General features: G+C 39.8%; 1 protein-coding gene across 2 annotated transcripts in view; it reads right to left on the reverse strand.

The window, feature by feature from the left end:
- Positions 1–9,723: 9,723 nt before the first annotated feature.
- Positions 9,724–16,752, reverse strand: part of LOC129724727 (uncharacterized) — a 36,613-nt gene continuing 29,584 nt past the window's right edge. For both annotated transcript variants that reach the window (XM_055679860.1, XM_055679859.1), the window contains 7 exons: positions 12,825–12,937; positions 12,165–12,375; positions 11,891–12,095; positions 11,151–11,825; positions 10,867–11,092; positions 10,634–10,799; positions 9,724–10,541 (listed from right to left, as the gene is read on the reverse strand). In XM_055679860.1, coding sequence (XP_055535835.1) covers positions 10,126–10,541; positions 10,634–10,799; positions 10,867–11,092; positions 11,151–11,825; positions 11,891–12,095; positions 12,165–12,375; positions 12,825–12,937 — 2,012 coding nt within the window. In that variant the 3' untranslated portion in view covers positions 9,724–10,125. The remainder of the gene's footprint in view (positions 10,542–10,633; positions 10,800–10,866; positions 11,093–11,150; positions 11,826–11,890; positions 12,096–12,164; positions 12,376–12,824; positions 12,938–16,752) is intronic.

Consider the following 16,752-nt stretch of genomic DNA (forward strand, 5'->3'; position numbering starts at 1 on the left):
TCTAGATTAGATCCGTCAGTGTAAAACCTTTTATTATAACTAACATGTTTAAACTTATTGGAAAAAATCTTAGGGATCTCTTGTGGTCGCAATTGATCCGGGATACCAATAATGTCTGTTTTCATGGTGGTGTCGAAGAATATAGCATTGTCAGAAGTACCTAAAAGTGCGACATTGGAGGAAACGTATGAAGAAGGGTTAATATCTTAAGCCATATAGTCAAAATATAAAGTCATAAATCTGGATTGAGATTGAAGGTCGACCAACCTCTCGAAATTTTCAATTACTAATGGCTCATAACTGTGCATCGGATTAGCAACCGGTAAGAGAGATTCCAAAAGCGATGTTTCAACGGGAGAATACCTGCTAGCACTTCAAGACTCATCGTATGGGTCGACTGCATGCAGCCTAAGGCAATACGCAAACAACGATATTGTATTCGCTCCAGTTTGATCAAATGTGTGTTTGCTGCGGAGCGGAAGCAGAAACACCCGTACTCAATTACAGACAATATCGTTGTTTGGTAAAACCTTAGAAGGTCTCCTGGGTGGGCACCCCACCAGGTTCCGGTAATCGTACGAAGAAAATTAATCCTCTGTTGGCATTTTCGTGTTAGATACCTAATATGACAAGCCCAGGTGCATTTAGAGTCGAACCAGACCCCGAGATATTTAGCGACTAAAACCTGAGAGATCGTTTTACCCGTTAGTAGGAGCTGCAGCTGAGCTGGGTTATGCTTCCTAGAAAAAACGACCAACTCAGTTTTCTCCGGAGAGAATTCGATACCCAGCTTAAGAGCCCATTCAGAAAAATTGTCTAAGGTATCTTGCAATGGTCCTTGCGATAGCTTCGCTACCAGTAATGGATACAACGCTATCGTCTGCAAGTTGCCTTAGCGTGCATGAATTTGCAAGACATTCATCGATGTCCTTGACGTAAAAATTATATAAGAGAGGACTTAAACATGAGCCCTGGGGAAGGCCCATGTAACTTATTCGGGAAGTTGTCGAATCGCCATGTGAGAAATACATATGCTTTTCTGACAACAAATTGAGCAAAAAGTTATTCAAATTTGGTGAAAGTCCCTGCGATTGAAGTTTCGCGCTTAAAACTTCTACAGAGACAGAGTCAAAGGCACCCTTAATATCCAAGAACGCAGAAGCCATTTGCTCTTTTCGAGCAAATGCGAGTTGAATTTCAGTAGAAAGCAACGCTAGGCAATCGTTCGTCCCTTTGCCCCGGCGAAGGCCAAATTGAGTATCTGAAAGTAAACCGTTTGTTTCGACCCATTTGTCTAACCGTAAGAGGATCATTTTCTCCATTAATTTCCGGAGGCAAGAGAGCATCGCAATCGGCCTATATGAATTGTGATCAGAGGCAGGTTTCCCGGGTTTCCGAATAGCAATGACTTTTACCTCCCTCCAGTCGTGCGGAACAATATTTAGCTCAAGAAACTTGTTGAACAAATTCAACAAGCGTCTTTTTGCAGAGTCGGGTAGATTCTTCAACAGGTTGAATTTTATTCTATCTAACCCTGGAGCCTTATTGTTGCACGACAGGAGAGCCATTGAAAATTCCAACATTGAAAATGGAGGCTCTTCCGTAGTTACTAATAACGCGTCGCGAAAGGTTTTCTGTTCCGGTACAGAGTCCGAACAGACCTTTTTGGCAAAATCGAGTATCCAGCGATCTGAATACTCCTCACTCTCATTTGAAACGTCACGGTTCCGCATGCGCCTGGTGGTATCCCAAAGGGTGCTCATCGCTGTTTCCCTCGACAACGCGTTTACAAACCGCCGCCAGTATCCGCGTTTTTTCGCTTTCATCAAGCTCTTCATCTGCCTGTCGAGTACCTCGTACCTTCGAAGCAGCTTAACAGAGCCGTACTTTCGGTAGTCCTTATACGCCGAGGACCTTCGCGCGTACAGTTCAGAGCACTCTTTGTCCCACCATTTGGTAGGAGGGCGCCGTCTAATCGTTACCCCGGGTATCGGTTTCGTCTGAGCTTGAGTCGAGTCGCGGCGTCGATGATCAAGCCAGAAAGGAGCGCGTATTCTTCCTCCGGAGGAAGTTCCTCGTAAGTCTCGATGGATTCCGCATTAATCGTCTCATAAGACTTCCAATCAATATTACGTGTAAGGTCGTATGAGATATTGATTGGATCCGGGGGAGTTGAACCATTAGCAATTGAAATAACGATTGGAAGATGATCACTACCGTGGGGATCATTGATTACTTTCCACTGGCAATCTAACGCTAGTGATGTCGAGCAGAGGGATGGGTCAAGCACGCTTTCACGTGCTGGAGGATTAGGTACACGTGTCGCTTCCCCAGTATTCAAAAGTGTCATATAGAAGTCGTCGATTAAGTTACAGATTAAAGAAGATCGGTTGTCGTCGTACAGCGACCCCCATAGCGAACAGTGAGAGTTAAAATCTCCTAATATCAAAAAAGGCGCAGGAAGCAACTCTGCTATATCAGTAAGTTGCCTCTGTTCAATCCGCGCGGACGGAGGGATATATATCGAAGCAAGGCATAGGTCTTTTCCATTCATATTCGTTTGAATGGCAACGACTTCAATATTTGAGAACGAGGGGAGGTCGATTCTAAAAAAAGAATAGCACTTTTTGATCCCTAAAGGTACCCCTCCTCCGTGTGAGTCTCGATCTCGACGAATAATGTTAAAATCGTGGAAATTAAGTTGATCGTTTGAATTGAGAAAAGTTTCACAGAGCGCAAACGCGTCACAATTGTGTGTGTTTATCAAATGAGAAAATAGATCGAATTTGGGGATGATACTTCTGCAATTCCACTGTAATACAGTGATAAAATTCCTAACCTCTTTCGACCTATTATTCATCGAAAGATATGATAGCTGAAATGAGGGGCCAAGTTGCTGCTAGTTGCTTCAAAAAGGTTTTCACTGTGGGGAGGAGGGCAAGAAGAATATTTTGAAGGGGATCTGGTATGTTGAACGTTTTAAATATCCAATCCACAATATCAGAGAAATTTATAAACCCTGTTTCTTTTCTATTTTCTGATTGAGCAAAGGGTGCACGAGGGGTTTTTGGTGCCCCAGGAAGCGGTGGGTACTCCTGGTTTGAATTGAAATTAAAACCAGGAGGTACTTGCTTCGGTTTTTTTTTCACTACTTCCTTTTTGTGTTGGCTTATTGGTCATTCCGCTAGGGGTTATCTTACGACCTTTGCGAGAAAGATTAGGAGAGTTAAGCATTCTCCTCTTCCTAGATCCTTCTGGCATGGCATAAGAACACCCTTCAACGGGATCGTCAGATGTACCCTCATCGGTTGGCAAAAAGGAAAAGATGTTTCCTGTCGAGGGTGGCTCAGCCCTTTTAAGCATTTCTGCAAAAGAGCGCTTTGATCGTTCCTTGAGGGAACGCTTAATTTTTTCCTCGCGCTGTTTGTACGCGGGACACGCCGAAAGGTCATGCCGAGTTCCTTCACAGTAAAGACACTTTTCAGTATCCTCACTGCAAGCGGTCTCAACATGATTGCCTCCGCACTTGCTGCAGCGTGCCTTGTTGCAGCAGTAGGTGGCTGTATGACCTAACTGCTTGCAGTTTTGGCAATGCATGACCCGCGGTACGAACAGGCGTACAGGCAGACGAACCCTGTCCAGAGAGATGTAGTTCGGCAGTGCAGATCCGGCGAATGTTACACGGAAGGAATCCGAAGGGAGGAATTTCTTCTTCCCTTCTTCGATGGATACTGAATGCAATTGCTTGACATCCAGTATCTTTACATTTTGAATCAGGGGGTTCTTGAAACAGCCAACCCCGTGACGCAAAATGTCATCGACCGTGAGGTTTCCTTCGGTAACCACACCGTCGATCTCCACGTCCTTGGCAGGGATGTACACGCGGTACTCTCTCGTGAAGAGCTCGTAGCTAGCAATTGCATTTGCTTGCTTCAAGCTACTCACGACAACTCGCAGTTTGTTCGGTCTAACCTTAATAATTTTGGTTACGTCCGAAAACTGTTTTGTCAGGTCCTTGCCGATTTGTATTATATTAAGAGGCTTTTTAATGGGCCTGAAAAAAACTATGAACGGACCTTTCGAAGCATCTGGGTAAGCTTTCACCCGTATTTCAGGTACCCTTGGTACAGGGCTAGGTAGCGGGGATGGTACAGGGGAAGGCAGGGGGAGATTTCAATCTCTTCCCCATTTGTTTCCACATCCAGGAATAGTTCAATCTGGTTGTTGTCCATTTTTGCGGGAGCGTTACGCTCTACCGCACACAAACGATAATTATCCGAATATACGGGGGATCAAATAATTGGTATTAAATAAAAAAAAACAATTTTTCAAGGTAAGATGGATCAAATGAAAAAAAAAGACAATCGTATTGGGGACGAAAAATAATAATAATAATTATAATAATTATAATAATAACAATTATAATAATAATGATAATAAAAATAAAAATTATAATTATAAAGCGAATACTTCACCGAACGTCTAGGTCTTTTGCCTACACGGTCTTTTGCCTGATGGCTGCTAGTTGGATCAATCAGGAAGAGTGTCTCAGCAAAACAAACAATGCCGACATCGAATGATCCCGTTTTGTGTTGTATCACGGTGGTCTTATTTGCGCGCGGCCTTGTAGATGAGACTTGCAGTTGAATCCACTCACTCGGCCGTATGGAGATCCGTGCTGCTAGCGGGGTACCAGCGGTGCGAGGGAATGTTTTTGCTGCTATGATTCCAGCTGCGTGACCGGACCGGCCACTGGCGGGGTAGCCTGCCAGTGCGCAAAAGATGCTTCTGCTGATAAATTGCAGGCTATTGTTGTAGCACAGGGCACTGCACAAGAACGAACCGATAAAACAATACCCGTCGAACGACAACTCGTGTGCCGTATTGTTATATTTCGAATCAACCGGAGTAAAACAATTTGCGTCTGTTCGAAACGAAAGCAAGACAACGAATGACATAAGAAAAGTAAATTTGGACAAAACTTACACAATCCTTCTACAACCTCTCTTTAACTTTTATTTTTGTATGCCATATTCCTTAATGGAAATTCTGGCAACTGAAAAAGAGCCTCGACACCAAAATTCATAGGAATGGTTAAATAGCTATAATTTTTCTTTTTGACGTAGGACTACGTCTAACCGCACTATATCGGTATACATTCTGCGAAAACTAAAACCAGGGTGCAACGTCGGAATGAAAGATTTCAAACGGTTAGGAACCATTCAAATATTACATAACGCGGAATTCGGCAATTTTCAATACCCACCCACCCCTATGTAACGCAATTTTACATGTTTGCCACATGCAATATAACGCTTCGCTGAATGGCCGCAAAATACGGCGCGCCGACGGGGACAACAAAATTCTGTACGTGTCGGTAGAAGCAGATAACAGGGTATATAAATTTGGTGCATTGTACAGATAAAATGCGTTGTTTATTTTCGAACTCTACACTCTATTTTTTCAGATTCATTTGAAAAACTAAATATAGTGTATTTAATAGTGAATTTCTTTATTCCACTGTGTGCGGACAAAACTGCCGAGGAATAATACAACGTCATCGCATTTAAGACGCAAGTAAGAAAGAGATGCCAGATAATTGTTTACGAACTTAGCACGTGCGGTGGTGGGTTGAAGCTGACTAATTTTACAGTGCGCTTTGGGCAGCACGGCAGGTCAAAACTGGGTCAAAATCGAGTTACTAATCATCAGTGGCGGGCACCGCTAACCGAAAATTTAGCGACGCTAATCGCTGAGCCGCTAACCGGAAACTTTAGCTCGATAATCGCTAAACGCTAAACCCACATTAGCGGAACTTTCGCTAATCACTAACTTATTAATATCTAAATAGTCATATCGCTATATTTATTGCTCGTGTTTTGTAAGATTTGGACCACTTTGGTCTTTTGTAGCAAAACAAACGAAAACTTTTTAGAGCTATTTACAATAAAGGGTCCACAAAACTGTTTTCAGACTTGATTTTATAAAAACAAAGAGTAACAAAAGTTATTCAGCTTGTACACCATGTCATGATGTTTACAGGAGGGTCTAAACATAAACCCCTGAAAAACAGTCCTAATTCCATTCGGCAGACGAAGGAAGATCTCCATCACTCCTCCAATACTGAATGGAGTTAGACTGGGCTTCAGCAATGAAGTCAAATACCTCGGAATTATTCTGGGCAAGAAACAAAACTGGTCTGCACAACTGGATCATGCCGCTAAGAAAGCGATCTCAGCGATCTGGGCCTGCAGAACTCTGTTCGGTAAAACCTGGGGACTGAAACCAGACTTGGCACTCTGGTCTTACAAGACCATTGCCCGACCAAGAATCACCTATGCTGCCCTAGTGTGGTGGCCTAAGGTGAACGAAGTGACTGCGCAAGCCAAACTCAAAAAAGTTCAAAGACTTGCATGTCTTTCGGTTACCAGCGCTATGGGAACAACTCCAACTGCAGCCATGGAAGCTATGCTTTGCATACTACCTCTACACCTTCATGTGAAAAAGGAAGCAGAGCTTGATGTTCTAAGGCTGCAAAGGTGTAAAACTATACTTGAAGGGGACCAAATCGGCCACCTTCGCATACTTAGGGAGTTCAAACTAACTCCGCTATTAACCACAGTCTGCGACTGGATGGACGTTAGGACCAACATGGATATTCCATATAGAGTGATTGAAACAAACCGCTCTATGTGGAACAATGAAGGGCCTAATCTTCCACCTGGCATCGTCAGTTTTTATACGGATGGCTAAAATGGGATCCCTAACGGGATCTGGTATATACGGACCCGGTATCAGAGAAACGTTTTCCCTAGGAAAATGGCCCACCGTTTTTCAAGCAGAGATATATGCCATATATATCTGCGCAAAAATATGTCTGCAAAGCAACTACAGACATGCGAAAATCGGTATATTCTCCGACAGTCAAGCAGCACTACTAGCACTTAAGTCCGTCAAATGCGCTTCCAAACTTGTTTGGGAATGCATTGAAACTCTACGGGAACTTTCCCGACAGAATTCAGTTTTTCTGTTTTGGGTGCCTGGACACTATGGAGTCGAGGGTAATGAACACGCTTACTACCTAGCAAGACAGTGATCAGCTCAGCGGTTTATTGGCCCCGAGCCGTTTCTGGGTACGTCCATTTCCGCTATCAAAAGCGAACTACTAACTTGGGAAAGGCTAGAAATAGTATCCCAATGGTAACAGGCACAGGGTTGTAGACAAGCTAAACAGTTTATCTATCCGAACCCTGGAACCGCCAGAAAGCTACTTAGTCTAAATCGTAGTGACCTACGGATAATTACGGGACTCCTTACCGGACACTGTCCCGCTTTTTATCATTTAAAGGAAATCGGTGTAGTGTTGAACGACACCTGCCGATTCTGCAAATCTGAACCAGAGAGTTCAGAGCATTTGCTTTGCTCTTGCGAAGCTCTTGCTTCCTTTAGGTACAACTTCTTAGGAAGTAACCTTTTAACTCCATACCAAGTGTGGAGTTCTAATCCTAAGCAGGTAATTAGTTTCATCAACTATGTTGTACCTAATTGGGGTACAGGTTTACAACAAAACAGCTCTACTCCATCAATGAGTACGAGCAATCCGTAACCTGTGCACAGCAATCGGGGCCCGCCACAAAAGACAATCAGCAAGAATGTCGCAGTGGCATTTCAGTACCCAGTGCCCTTCAGGCATACATTATATTCAGCTTGTAAGAAGTTACAAGTCTCCGAAAGGCCTGAGGAGAGTATATTAAAACACATCCCTATACTGGCTAGCTGAGTTCTGTAGTCTGAAAGCAAAGTCGTCGCTCAGTCTACTACCACTGTTAAGGTTATTCGATGGGCAACCTGAAGTAGTTCTCTGCTATATGCTGCCTGACCATGACGTGGTTGAAAAAGGCCGGGACTCAGCTAGCTAGAGTGCTTTTTAAGTTTAATTCAAGATTGACTAGTTCACAAGCTTGCATTAAAAATAAATACTTTTAGGAATGTTTTTATAAAAATTCAATTATTATCTGAATCGAAAAAGTAGAACCAAAGTTGTTATAATTTCAAGCGTATTGCAATTTACAAAAGTTCTTGGTGTGCCGAAAATTCAATCTAAACCTTGAGCTTGTTCTTCAAAATACTCCTGTAGCTTGTACGATAACTGGGGCTCCATTCTAGGGTAAAAAGACTGACTTTCACTTGTGTCGTAAAGAGAGGAACTCTAAATAATTAAGACAATTGAACATTGTTTGAATGAAACATACGTTACAAACGTAACTTTTGTTGTAAAGAATGTTCATCTTTGAAGCAATTTACGTACGCCATCAGTAATTCCCAGTTTTTTCTTAAATAGTTATATTGTCTCTTCTCTACAAAATTTAGCGAATTAGCGATTAGCCAAAATTTAACAACGCTAATAGTTTCGCTAACCAGCTCAAAAATTAGCGGAATCGCTAAATCGCTAATTGAATATTATCGTCGCTAATTAGCGATTAGCACCCTAGACGTCGCCTTCAGTGTGCTGCCAGAATCGGTCGATGGTCCAGAGTTGATCTGCGATAACGCACACATTTAGGAAATTTGTGCCATTAAGTAATTCATTTTTCACTAACTCTTTTGGAAGATTTCTTCCAGAGTATTACGTATGTCTTATGTAAGTGATAAAACCCCCTGGAAAAAAATCTACCCACAGCTCGAAAAAAATACGCTGGCACAAGCATAAATCTGCACACATTTTTAAACAATCTGCGCAAGTATAAGAAGATTGACAAAAATCGGCAAAAACTATATAAAAACGTAAATATTTGTAATTCAATAAAAATCTGCACACAGGTTCTAAAAATTTACCTTTTGCCAACAAGTCTGCACATCTGGTATCCCTGATCATCGACCACATTGTTTTCATCGAAAAATATAATATCGATATTTTTAAGATATCTTCAACCCTACCTGTTCTCAGCCCTACCTGTTGAGTGCTCGCTGTTTCTTTTTCGTGCTTGCTTCAATGACGTCACCAGCTATACATGCCATGTATGCAGACAAACCAGAGCAGTGTGGTACTGAACTGTATGCGACATAACCAACTTATTTTAATTATATATACATGGAGCACAAAAATTTGATTTATTCCATGTATAGTATTACATTGATGCTGATAATAGCTAGGACACACATTCAATATCGGTGCTTGTATCCCACAAAACACGTTTTATCACTACGACACTAATCGAACTACAACGAATTTAAATAATGATAACATTTAAAGTGAACATACAAACACATTATTTTTCACTAAACGTGCTTTATTATATTCATGTTGCAAGATACAATTTTAATGTTATTATATTATAAGTAGCGGAACTATTATTTATTATCGACACTGCCTTGTGTATAATATTATTTCTAAAACATGTGTTATTTCAATCCATGTATTAAAAGAATTGAAGTTGCAAAGATATACATGCCATGTATACACTTGTGTGAGAGTAAAGTTAGTCTCATTTGTAGCAATACATGGTGCACCTAACCTAAAAAAGCTGGCATTCGTCCTGACATCTGTGAGAAATTATCAACTTTTGCTTATCAAAGGCTATTTTTATCTTTAAGGTTATGAAATTGTTTTTGTTTTGGCCGCCAAGCTATGGATTTGCTGAGTAAACAAACAGCAAGAATAACTATACATGGGAACATTGAGCAAGGTCAATGAACTGTAGTGAAAACAAAAACAAGAAAAAATTACCGCCTGCATTTAAGTTTGGTTATGTATTTCTGAGTAGTAAAACTTTACAGTACACATCTAGTTAAATAAAACATGTAAGTTATCACTTTTACAGCTCAAACATAGGACAACACGAAAAATGTGTTTCTCCATGTCCATTATTTTTTCCAAAATTATAACTATACATTTTCTTAGTATTCACTTTTAGGAAAGTCATGCGTCTAGGAACAATTCGAAGCCAGCTTTTGTGCACTAAATTTTGTATAATTTTTAACATCATTGCTACCAAGATACCTTTTATATAGATAGACCTGCTTCAATGACGTCACTTAAACGAGAGCATCCAGAACTTCCTATTACGTATTTTCCAACATCCTGTCCAGCATTCACACGCTCTCAGCTTCAAATTCATTTATTCTCTAGTTTTGTGTAGTAACTATTTTATTAGGGCTATCACTGATCTTCGGTGCCTTGGGCCTTATACTACTACAGTCTGTGTTCGTTTTGCTACCACTATTCTCCAGAGCTCGTTTTTGGGATACAGCTAGAATTGACTGACCACTGCAGTTAGAAGTGGAAACCGCACCCAACGTCCCCACAAGTGCTGTTCCAGTAGAAGATGATACAACCGAAGGAAGATTCGAAGAGTTAAACCTTTTCAGCTTGATTGCCTTCTTCGGTACCACTGTAGCAACGACTTTCGCTGTTTCTTCTTCGGTTGAAGTTAACCGTTCATTGCTGGACGATTCTGTGGCAGGGTTATATGAATCATCTAGCTCTTCCTCTTCGAACTCCGCATCATTGAAGTTATCCTCGGGATCTATTATCAGCTTGCCTGTAGAGAGTAATGAGTAACACATTTGTTATGTTGTTATGGCATCACAAACAAAATATTAGATAATAAAGATGCAGTGAATAATTATTTACCATTTAAAGTCGGAAATGTTATATCCGGCAAAGGTAATCCACTAGGATTGTGCTTTTTAATAAGATCCTTCAGTAGATTCGATATATCTTCTCTCTTTTTTGTCACCGTAATGGTGTCAAACCAATCTTGTAATTTGATCGGTATACGGTAATCTTTAATAGGATCCTGTAAGTAAAAGCGGAATTGTTATTGTCTTTTTGTGGGAGACAATAACTGGAAGATTTGCGCTTACCAAAAAGAAGTGCTCAACATATTGCAGGAGGTAAAGGCCGCAATCTGTAAAGTTGTTCTGTTGCGGTACTTTCACACAGTGTCCTGGCATATTATTTTTGTTGAACACTTTTGGTGGCTTGTTTGGCATTTTGTTCTTATACTCGCATGTCAGATAATCTCGTAGTGTAGCTACTACTCGACTTCTTGATGCACCCGTTAAAGAATCAAATATAAGAATGATTGGCCTAAACAAAATAAAAATAACATATTTAAAAAAACATTTTTTTTTAAGAAATAACCTACTGTTTAACTGGTTGCTTCCCGTCAGTTGGTTCGTCATCTGTCTCTTCCATATCACTGGCCAACTCACTGTCATCGCCTTCGGCTTCGTCACGCTCGCTCATATCATCGTCCCCTAGATTAATCGATTCCATCTCTCTTTTGGAGACAGGAGTGATCGTAGTATTTCCTATTTGGAGTGTTATGTTTTTGTTGTTCTTCGGGGTGGCCTTTTTTCGTCGGATTGGTGTTGGAGTATTGCTGTTTAACGAAACGGGCATTTCGAGTCCAGGAAAACAAATTATTGCTAAAAACCAGTGCGACTGTTCATTTATGGGAATCACAACAAAATCCTTTTCAAAAATGTTCTCTTTCTTAGTCCAGCTAGCAACACGAGCATGTCGTTTTTGCGAAGCTGTCAGCTTAGCATCCTTTTCCTGTCCACGGTGTCGTGTTCCAATAGTTGTCAACCGTTTATAGAAAAAAGTACTAAATATATGGACACTGCGCCTTTCATCATCCTTGAGCAGTTCCAGTTTTAGATAGTTTAGATAAAAATCGATAATAACATCATTTAAATACTGGTCGATAGCCAAGCACATGTAATCTTCGGTGTTGATAGAAATTCCACCCTTGCCCTGAGGGTAAATAAGAATTTTTCTAATCTCTGTCATATCGCCAGAGTTGGCACCTGCAGTACTGTAAACATGAAAAACAAATTTAAATTACACTGTAAGCTAAACTTTACATCGGGATATACTAACTTATTTGAATTATTTTCCAACCCTTTGTGATTGCCGCAAGAGCGCAATAATAGCTCGTTTGCATCCCTTGCTGAGATTTCCTCCAGTTTTTCAGTAAGCATGATACTTTTGACAATTGATTTAGATTCCTCAGTAATACAATCCATCACCAACGTTATTCGGCGATGAGTATCATCATGCCGACTGAGCGGATTGAAATACGGAACTATACAAAATGATTCGCGATTATTTTTTTATTCCAAACTATGCGCAGAGTGGATCTTATCATACTTACGTTTATCTTCTGGTTTCGTCCCCATTTCTAAGCTTAAGCGAATGTATTCGCTGCACGACGGAAGTGTATACAAAAACATCACATTTAGTACTTTAGAAAAATGTACTACGGCCTTGACGATCTCTGTTAGTTGTAGATCGAGTATACAATTTTCGTTCAATCGCTTCACATTTGGTGCTATGATGCGTATGCCACGAGATGAAATAGTAACCTGTCAAAAAAAACAACCACGATGGTTTTGAGCCAACCTTAAACTTAAAAATATAGAGGAGATGGAACAAAAAAACCTACTACAGTTTTCGTAATGTTCATGCGAATTTAAAATTGTTCGTTTCTACTAAAATAATACATGACCAAAATATATTCTAAAGAGAGTTCAAAGCTAGTCAGCCTTTGATTTGCGAAAAATTTGTAATTGCTTATTGTGTTTTTAATAATTCTGAACGATTCTAATACAACAATTTTTGGCGTAGAAATCATATTCTATCATGTACTTTTAAATATCATTGGAAAAGTTTAAAGAAATGAAGCGAAAAGTCTACATGAACATGTAAAATCATGCGATTTTTCTCCACACCTAAGAATAAATCACATGCACTTGAAATGAACCAAATAAACAGAGCCGAACAGTAGTAAAATAATGCTACCGAAACAACTTACCTTTTCATTGGTGTCGTACTTCAACGTGCCTATCCGTATCGTACGGCAGTCGAGATGCGTTATGAGACCATCCGGCATATTTTTGACATCGGTTACATCTAACCGGTGTAGTCCTGGCCAAAGAAGTAACAGATAATGTACAAATTAGTGACACAAAACAAAAAAATCAATGAACATTCATTCTCATACCACGCTCTCCCATTTTTATTCTGAAAAATTGCAACCTTCCTTCACCAGCAAAATCCTGTCGCAAAACACTAGTAACAATTCGTTCGGCAAGCTCAAGGGCACGTTTTTATATTACTTTTTTTACAAGTAAGTTACAAAACTAGGTTCTTCAAATAAGCAAAGCGGTGTTTACTCGTGAAAAACACACCTTTCGGCAGAAATTTGTTACAAGAATCAATGAATAACCTAATGTCCGCACGGAACAGCCGAGAATCAAACGATAAGAATCGAAAGCCAGTGAAATTCCGATGGCTCTGTATTAGTGACAGCCAAAAACATGTAGCTAAATCCAACATGTCCGACTGTCACGCTCACGCTCTGGTAAGGGGTAGGAAAGCAAAAACTATAGCAAGAAACGATGGTTTCCTGATGAGCAGTAGGTTCGTTAGATTAGCCCAAGAACGATATTTTTTTTGAAACGTGATTTCAAAAAATAATATCGTTGTCCTTTGGCCAATCTAATATTTGCATCGAACTGTGAAAATCAACTTTGAAAGATTTCACTTAACATTTGAATCCTATTTTAAAACCGAACAATATTTATTCAATCGATCGTTTTGTCAAAATTGTTAGTAAGCGTCGAAAAGTTAATTAACATTGCATATTGCATAAGTAAGTAAGTTAAGTAACATTGCATATTGCATAATAACATAACATTTAACCTCATTTACATTTCGCGACTTACGCCGGTTTGAAAAATTACGCGAGAATTATATTTATTACTTTTCCTACACAGAACATGTAAGTATGGGGCCCACCTCCCTGACACCGTAATCTCATTTCCTATAGTTTGACAGTACCCCCATTATGACGAACCCCTCGATGCCGAGCCCCAAACAACAATGGCCGCAAAGGGAAGACATCTGACGTGCTCTTTACTCCCGTGCAGTGTTGCCTAATTTATCGATGTCGCTGTTTATAGCAGTGTAACATGCCATTTCATTCCCACGTATGCAAAAGTACAGGCTACGAACGTGTCAGGGAGGTGATGGGGCCGTTCCTAAACCACGTGGTCATAAAGAGGGGGACGGGGGGGTTTGTCAAAAGACCACGAAAGACCACGCACGGAAGTGGGGGGATTAACGAAATGACCACGTGGTCTTTTTTCCTGACATATAATTTATTGTTGCCACCAAGTCAAGAGCAAAAGCTTTTGCATTTTAGAAATATAGAATGTATTGAAAGTTTAATAATCAAAATGTAAAAAATTCAAGCAAATTTTTGGCACTTGACACATAAAAAAACCCCGTGGTCAAAGTCGCAAGGGGGGGGGGGGGTTGGCCACAAGACCACGAAAGACCACGGGGGGGGGGGGGTTAGGGGGTATAAAAAATGATCAAAATATGACCATGTGGTTTAGGAACGGCCCCTTTCCGGCATGCAAATCTGCGTTTTGCAGACAAATCTGCACACCTGGTATCCCTGTTCACTACTCAGACGCTTGTTGTACAGGTAGACTTTTCACAAATTACACTATCCCGATTCTGTCACATAAATTGTAGTACGATTGCAGTATGGTGAAATAACAATATCCTCTCTGAATGAATTGAATGTTATAAACATGCTTTAAGGGGTTATATACCTTTTTGGTCGAGAAAAATAAGGGAAGTTTGAATTTATTTTTAAGTGCATAGCGCCATTTTCATTGCATCAAAGTGGTATTTTTCTGAAAGTACAGTTTATCAACAACAAGAAAATACGTTTGATTTTGAGATATACCAATTATCACTGGAGTAATGGCCATTTCCCCGAAACGCTATTTTTTAGCAGAGGCTTGCGGTGATCCTGATAGAGACTCAGCGGATCAACCGAAATCAAAAAACTCATATTATTTCATTAGTTTAGAATTGTGCCGGGTCCTGTAACGATCGCTTTTATGAGTATTTTGTTTTTCCCAAAAAAATGCACGTTTTGAACGCAAAAAATTGCATTAAAAATTTTTTTGCGGCAAAATGTAACTGTATGTTTCAAAAAGCGATCGTTTAAAGGACCGGCGAATTTTATAACGAAAATATAAAAAAAAAGATGAAGGAAATCGGTTCAGTGGTTTTCCGCAATCAGGTTCACGGCAAAGTCATTTTCCGGAAAAAACTATTCCGAGATAATCGCGTGTAAAGTTTCAAGTTTAGCTTATGCGGCCGTGGCGAGGCGCGTTGCAAATCGCTCTAACTTTCTTCCTATTGCTCAGATCTTTATGAAAATTTGTGGAAATGTTCTCAAGATGTTTTATTTGAAGATAATGTAATAAAAAATTTTCCGGTTTTTTGAAAACCAAAAAGGTATATAACCCCTTAAATAAATTACATACATGATTTATACAATAAAGTATAGGTGGTTTCAACAATGTTCAAAAAAATCGTTATAATTCGTTACAATATTCATCCAAATATGTAAAAAGGGAAAACATATACATATTATTGAAGCTTTTTAGAGGTTCAACTGGAGCGTGTCTAAGGGCGGCGCTGGGCACTAGAGGGTTAATAAGATATAATAATGTTTAATATCGTAAACATTTCGCAAAATATCAATGGTATAGACTGAATCTATGATTTTTTCTAACACGAAATAATAGTTAATCTCTGTGGGATAAAAGCCAGGTTAAATTATATAATCCCAAAAAAAGATCTCTTCACGTGGCGTGTAGAATGTGTGAATATAAACTTCCTATTTACACAGTTCGAAAAACAGTGTAATGCTATCGTGAAGTCTGCAAAAAGAGCGGTCGTGCTATTCAACCCGAGCGTTTAACCTGAGACGAGCAATAACAAGACACACAGCTTCCTGCATGTGACTAGAAACAAGTTCGAAACGCCCTCATCGCGTCCAAGAAACATCAACTGTGTCTGTGTGCGTATTATCGGTTTGACACGTTTGACAAGACATTTCTGTAATTGTTATTGTCAAGCTCGTATTCGATAGTTTATGCACATTACACACACATTCACCATTAATGTTTCTGGGAGTCGTTCGGCGGCGCCACATTACTGGAAGTTCGCAAGGTATATGAGAAGATCTGACACTTGTATATTTTGTTATCTCGTCTTTGGTTTAACAAACTTTTGTTATTCGAACTGTGTAAATAGGAAGTTTATGTTCACACATTCTACATGCCACGTGAAGAGATACTTATTTTAAAAATAACATGATTTAATCCAGCTCATATCCCACAATCTTCTGACACATATACTGGTTAAAGTGCAAATGAATTATAAACATAATAGAACCTTAAGCTGCCTGTATTAGGAATGTTACGGATATCACGAGACACCATGCAAATGTTGAAAAACAAAGAAAATTTTTAAGCTTCAATAGCTTGTGCACTGGGATGCGATTGATTATGCGAAATAGGCGAAATAAAACACCCAAGACGTACGGATATCCGCATCAGCATCCGTAAATGCAGAACATTCGCATGAAAATCGACATCCGCATTCAAATCTGCATCCGTAATCACATATCTGCATCCACATCCGCATCTGCAGATGTCTAAAAAATCACATCTGTAACATTCCACTAGGCAAACTATCTACCTTTTTTTAAAGTTAACAGTATTTATCCTAGAGTACTGTTTTCAAGTTATTAATTGAGAGCAGTAAAATTGAAGAATTGAATATTACAGTGAACTAAGGTCTAGTTTCGTGTCCTGAGATTTTCGCAATGCGAAAATTTTCAGATACACAGATTTGCCCATAAATTACAC

This window comes from Wyeomyia smithii, chromosome 2 (genome assembly GCF_029784165.1).
Source record: "Wyeomyia smithii strain HCP4-BCI-WySm-NY-G18 chromosome 2, ASM2978416v1, whole genome shotgun sequence".
In the NCBI taxonomy this organism is placed as follows: Eukaryota; Metazoa; Arthropoda; class Insecta; order Diptera; family Culicidae; genus Wyeomyia; species Wyeomyia smithii.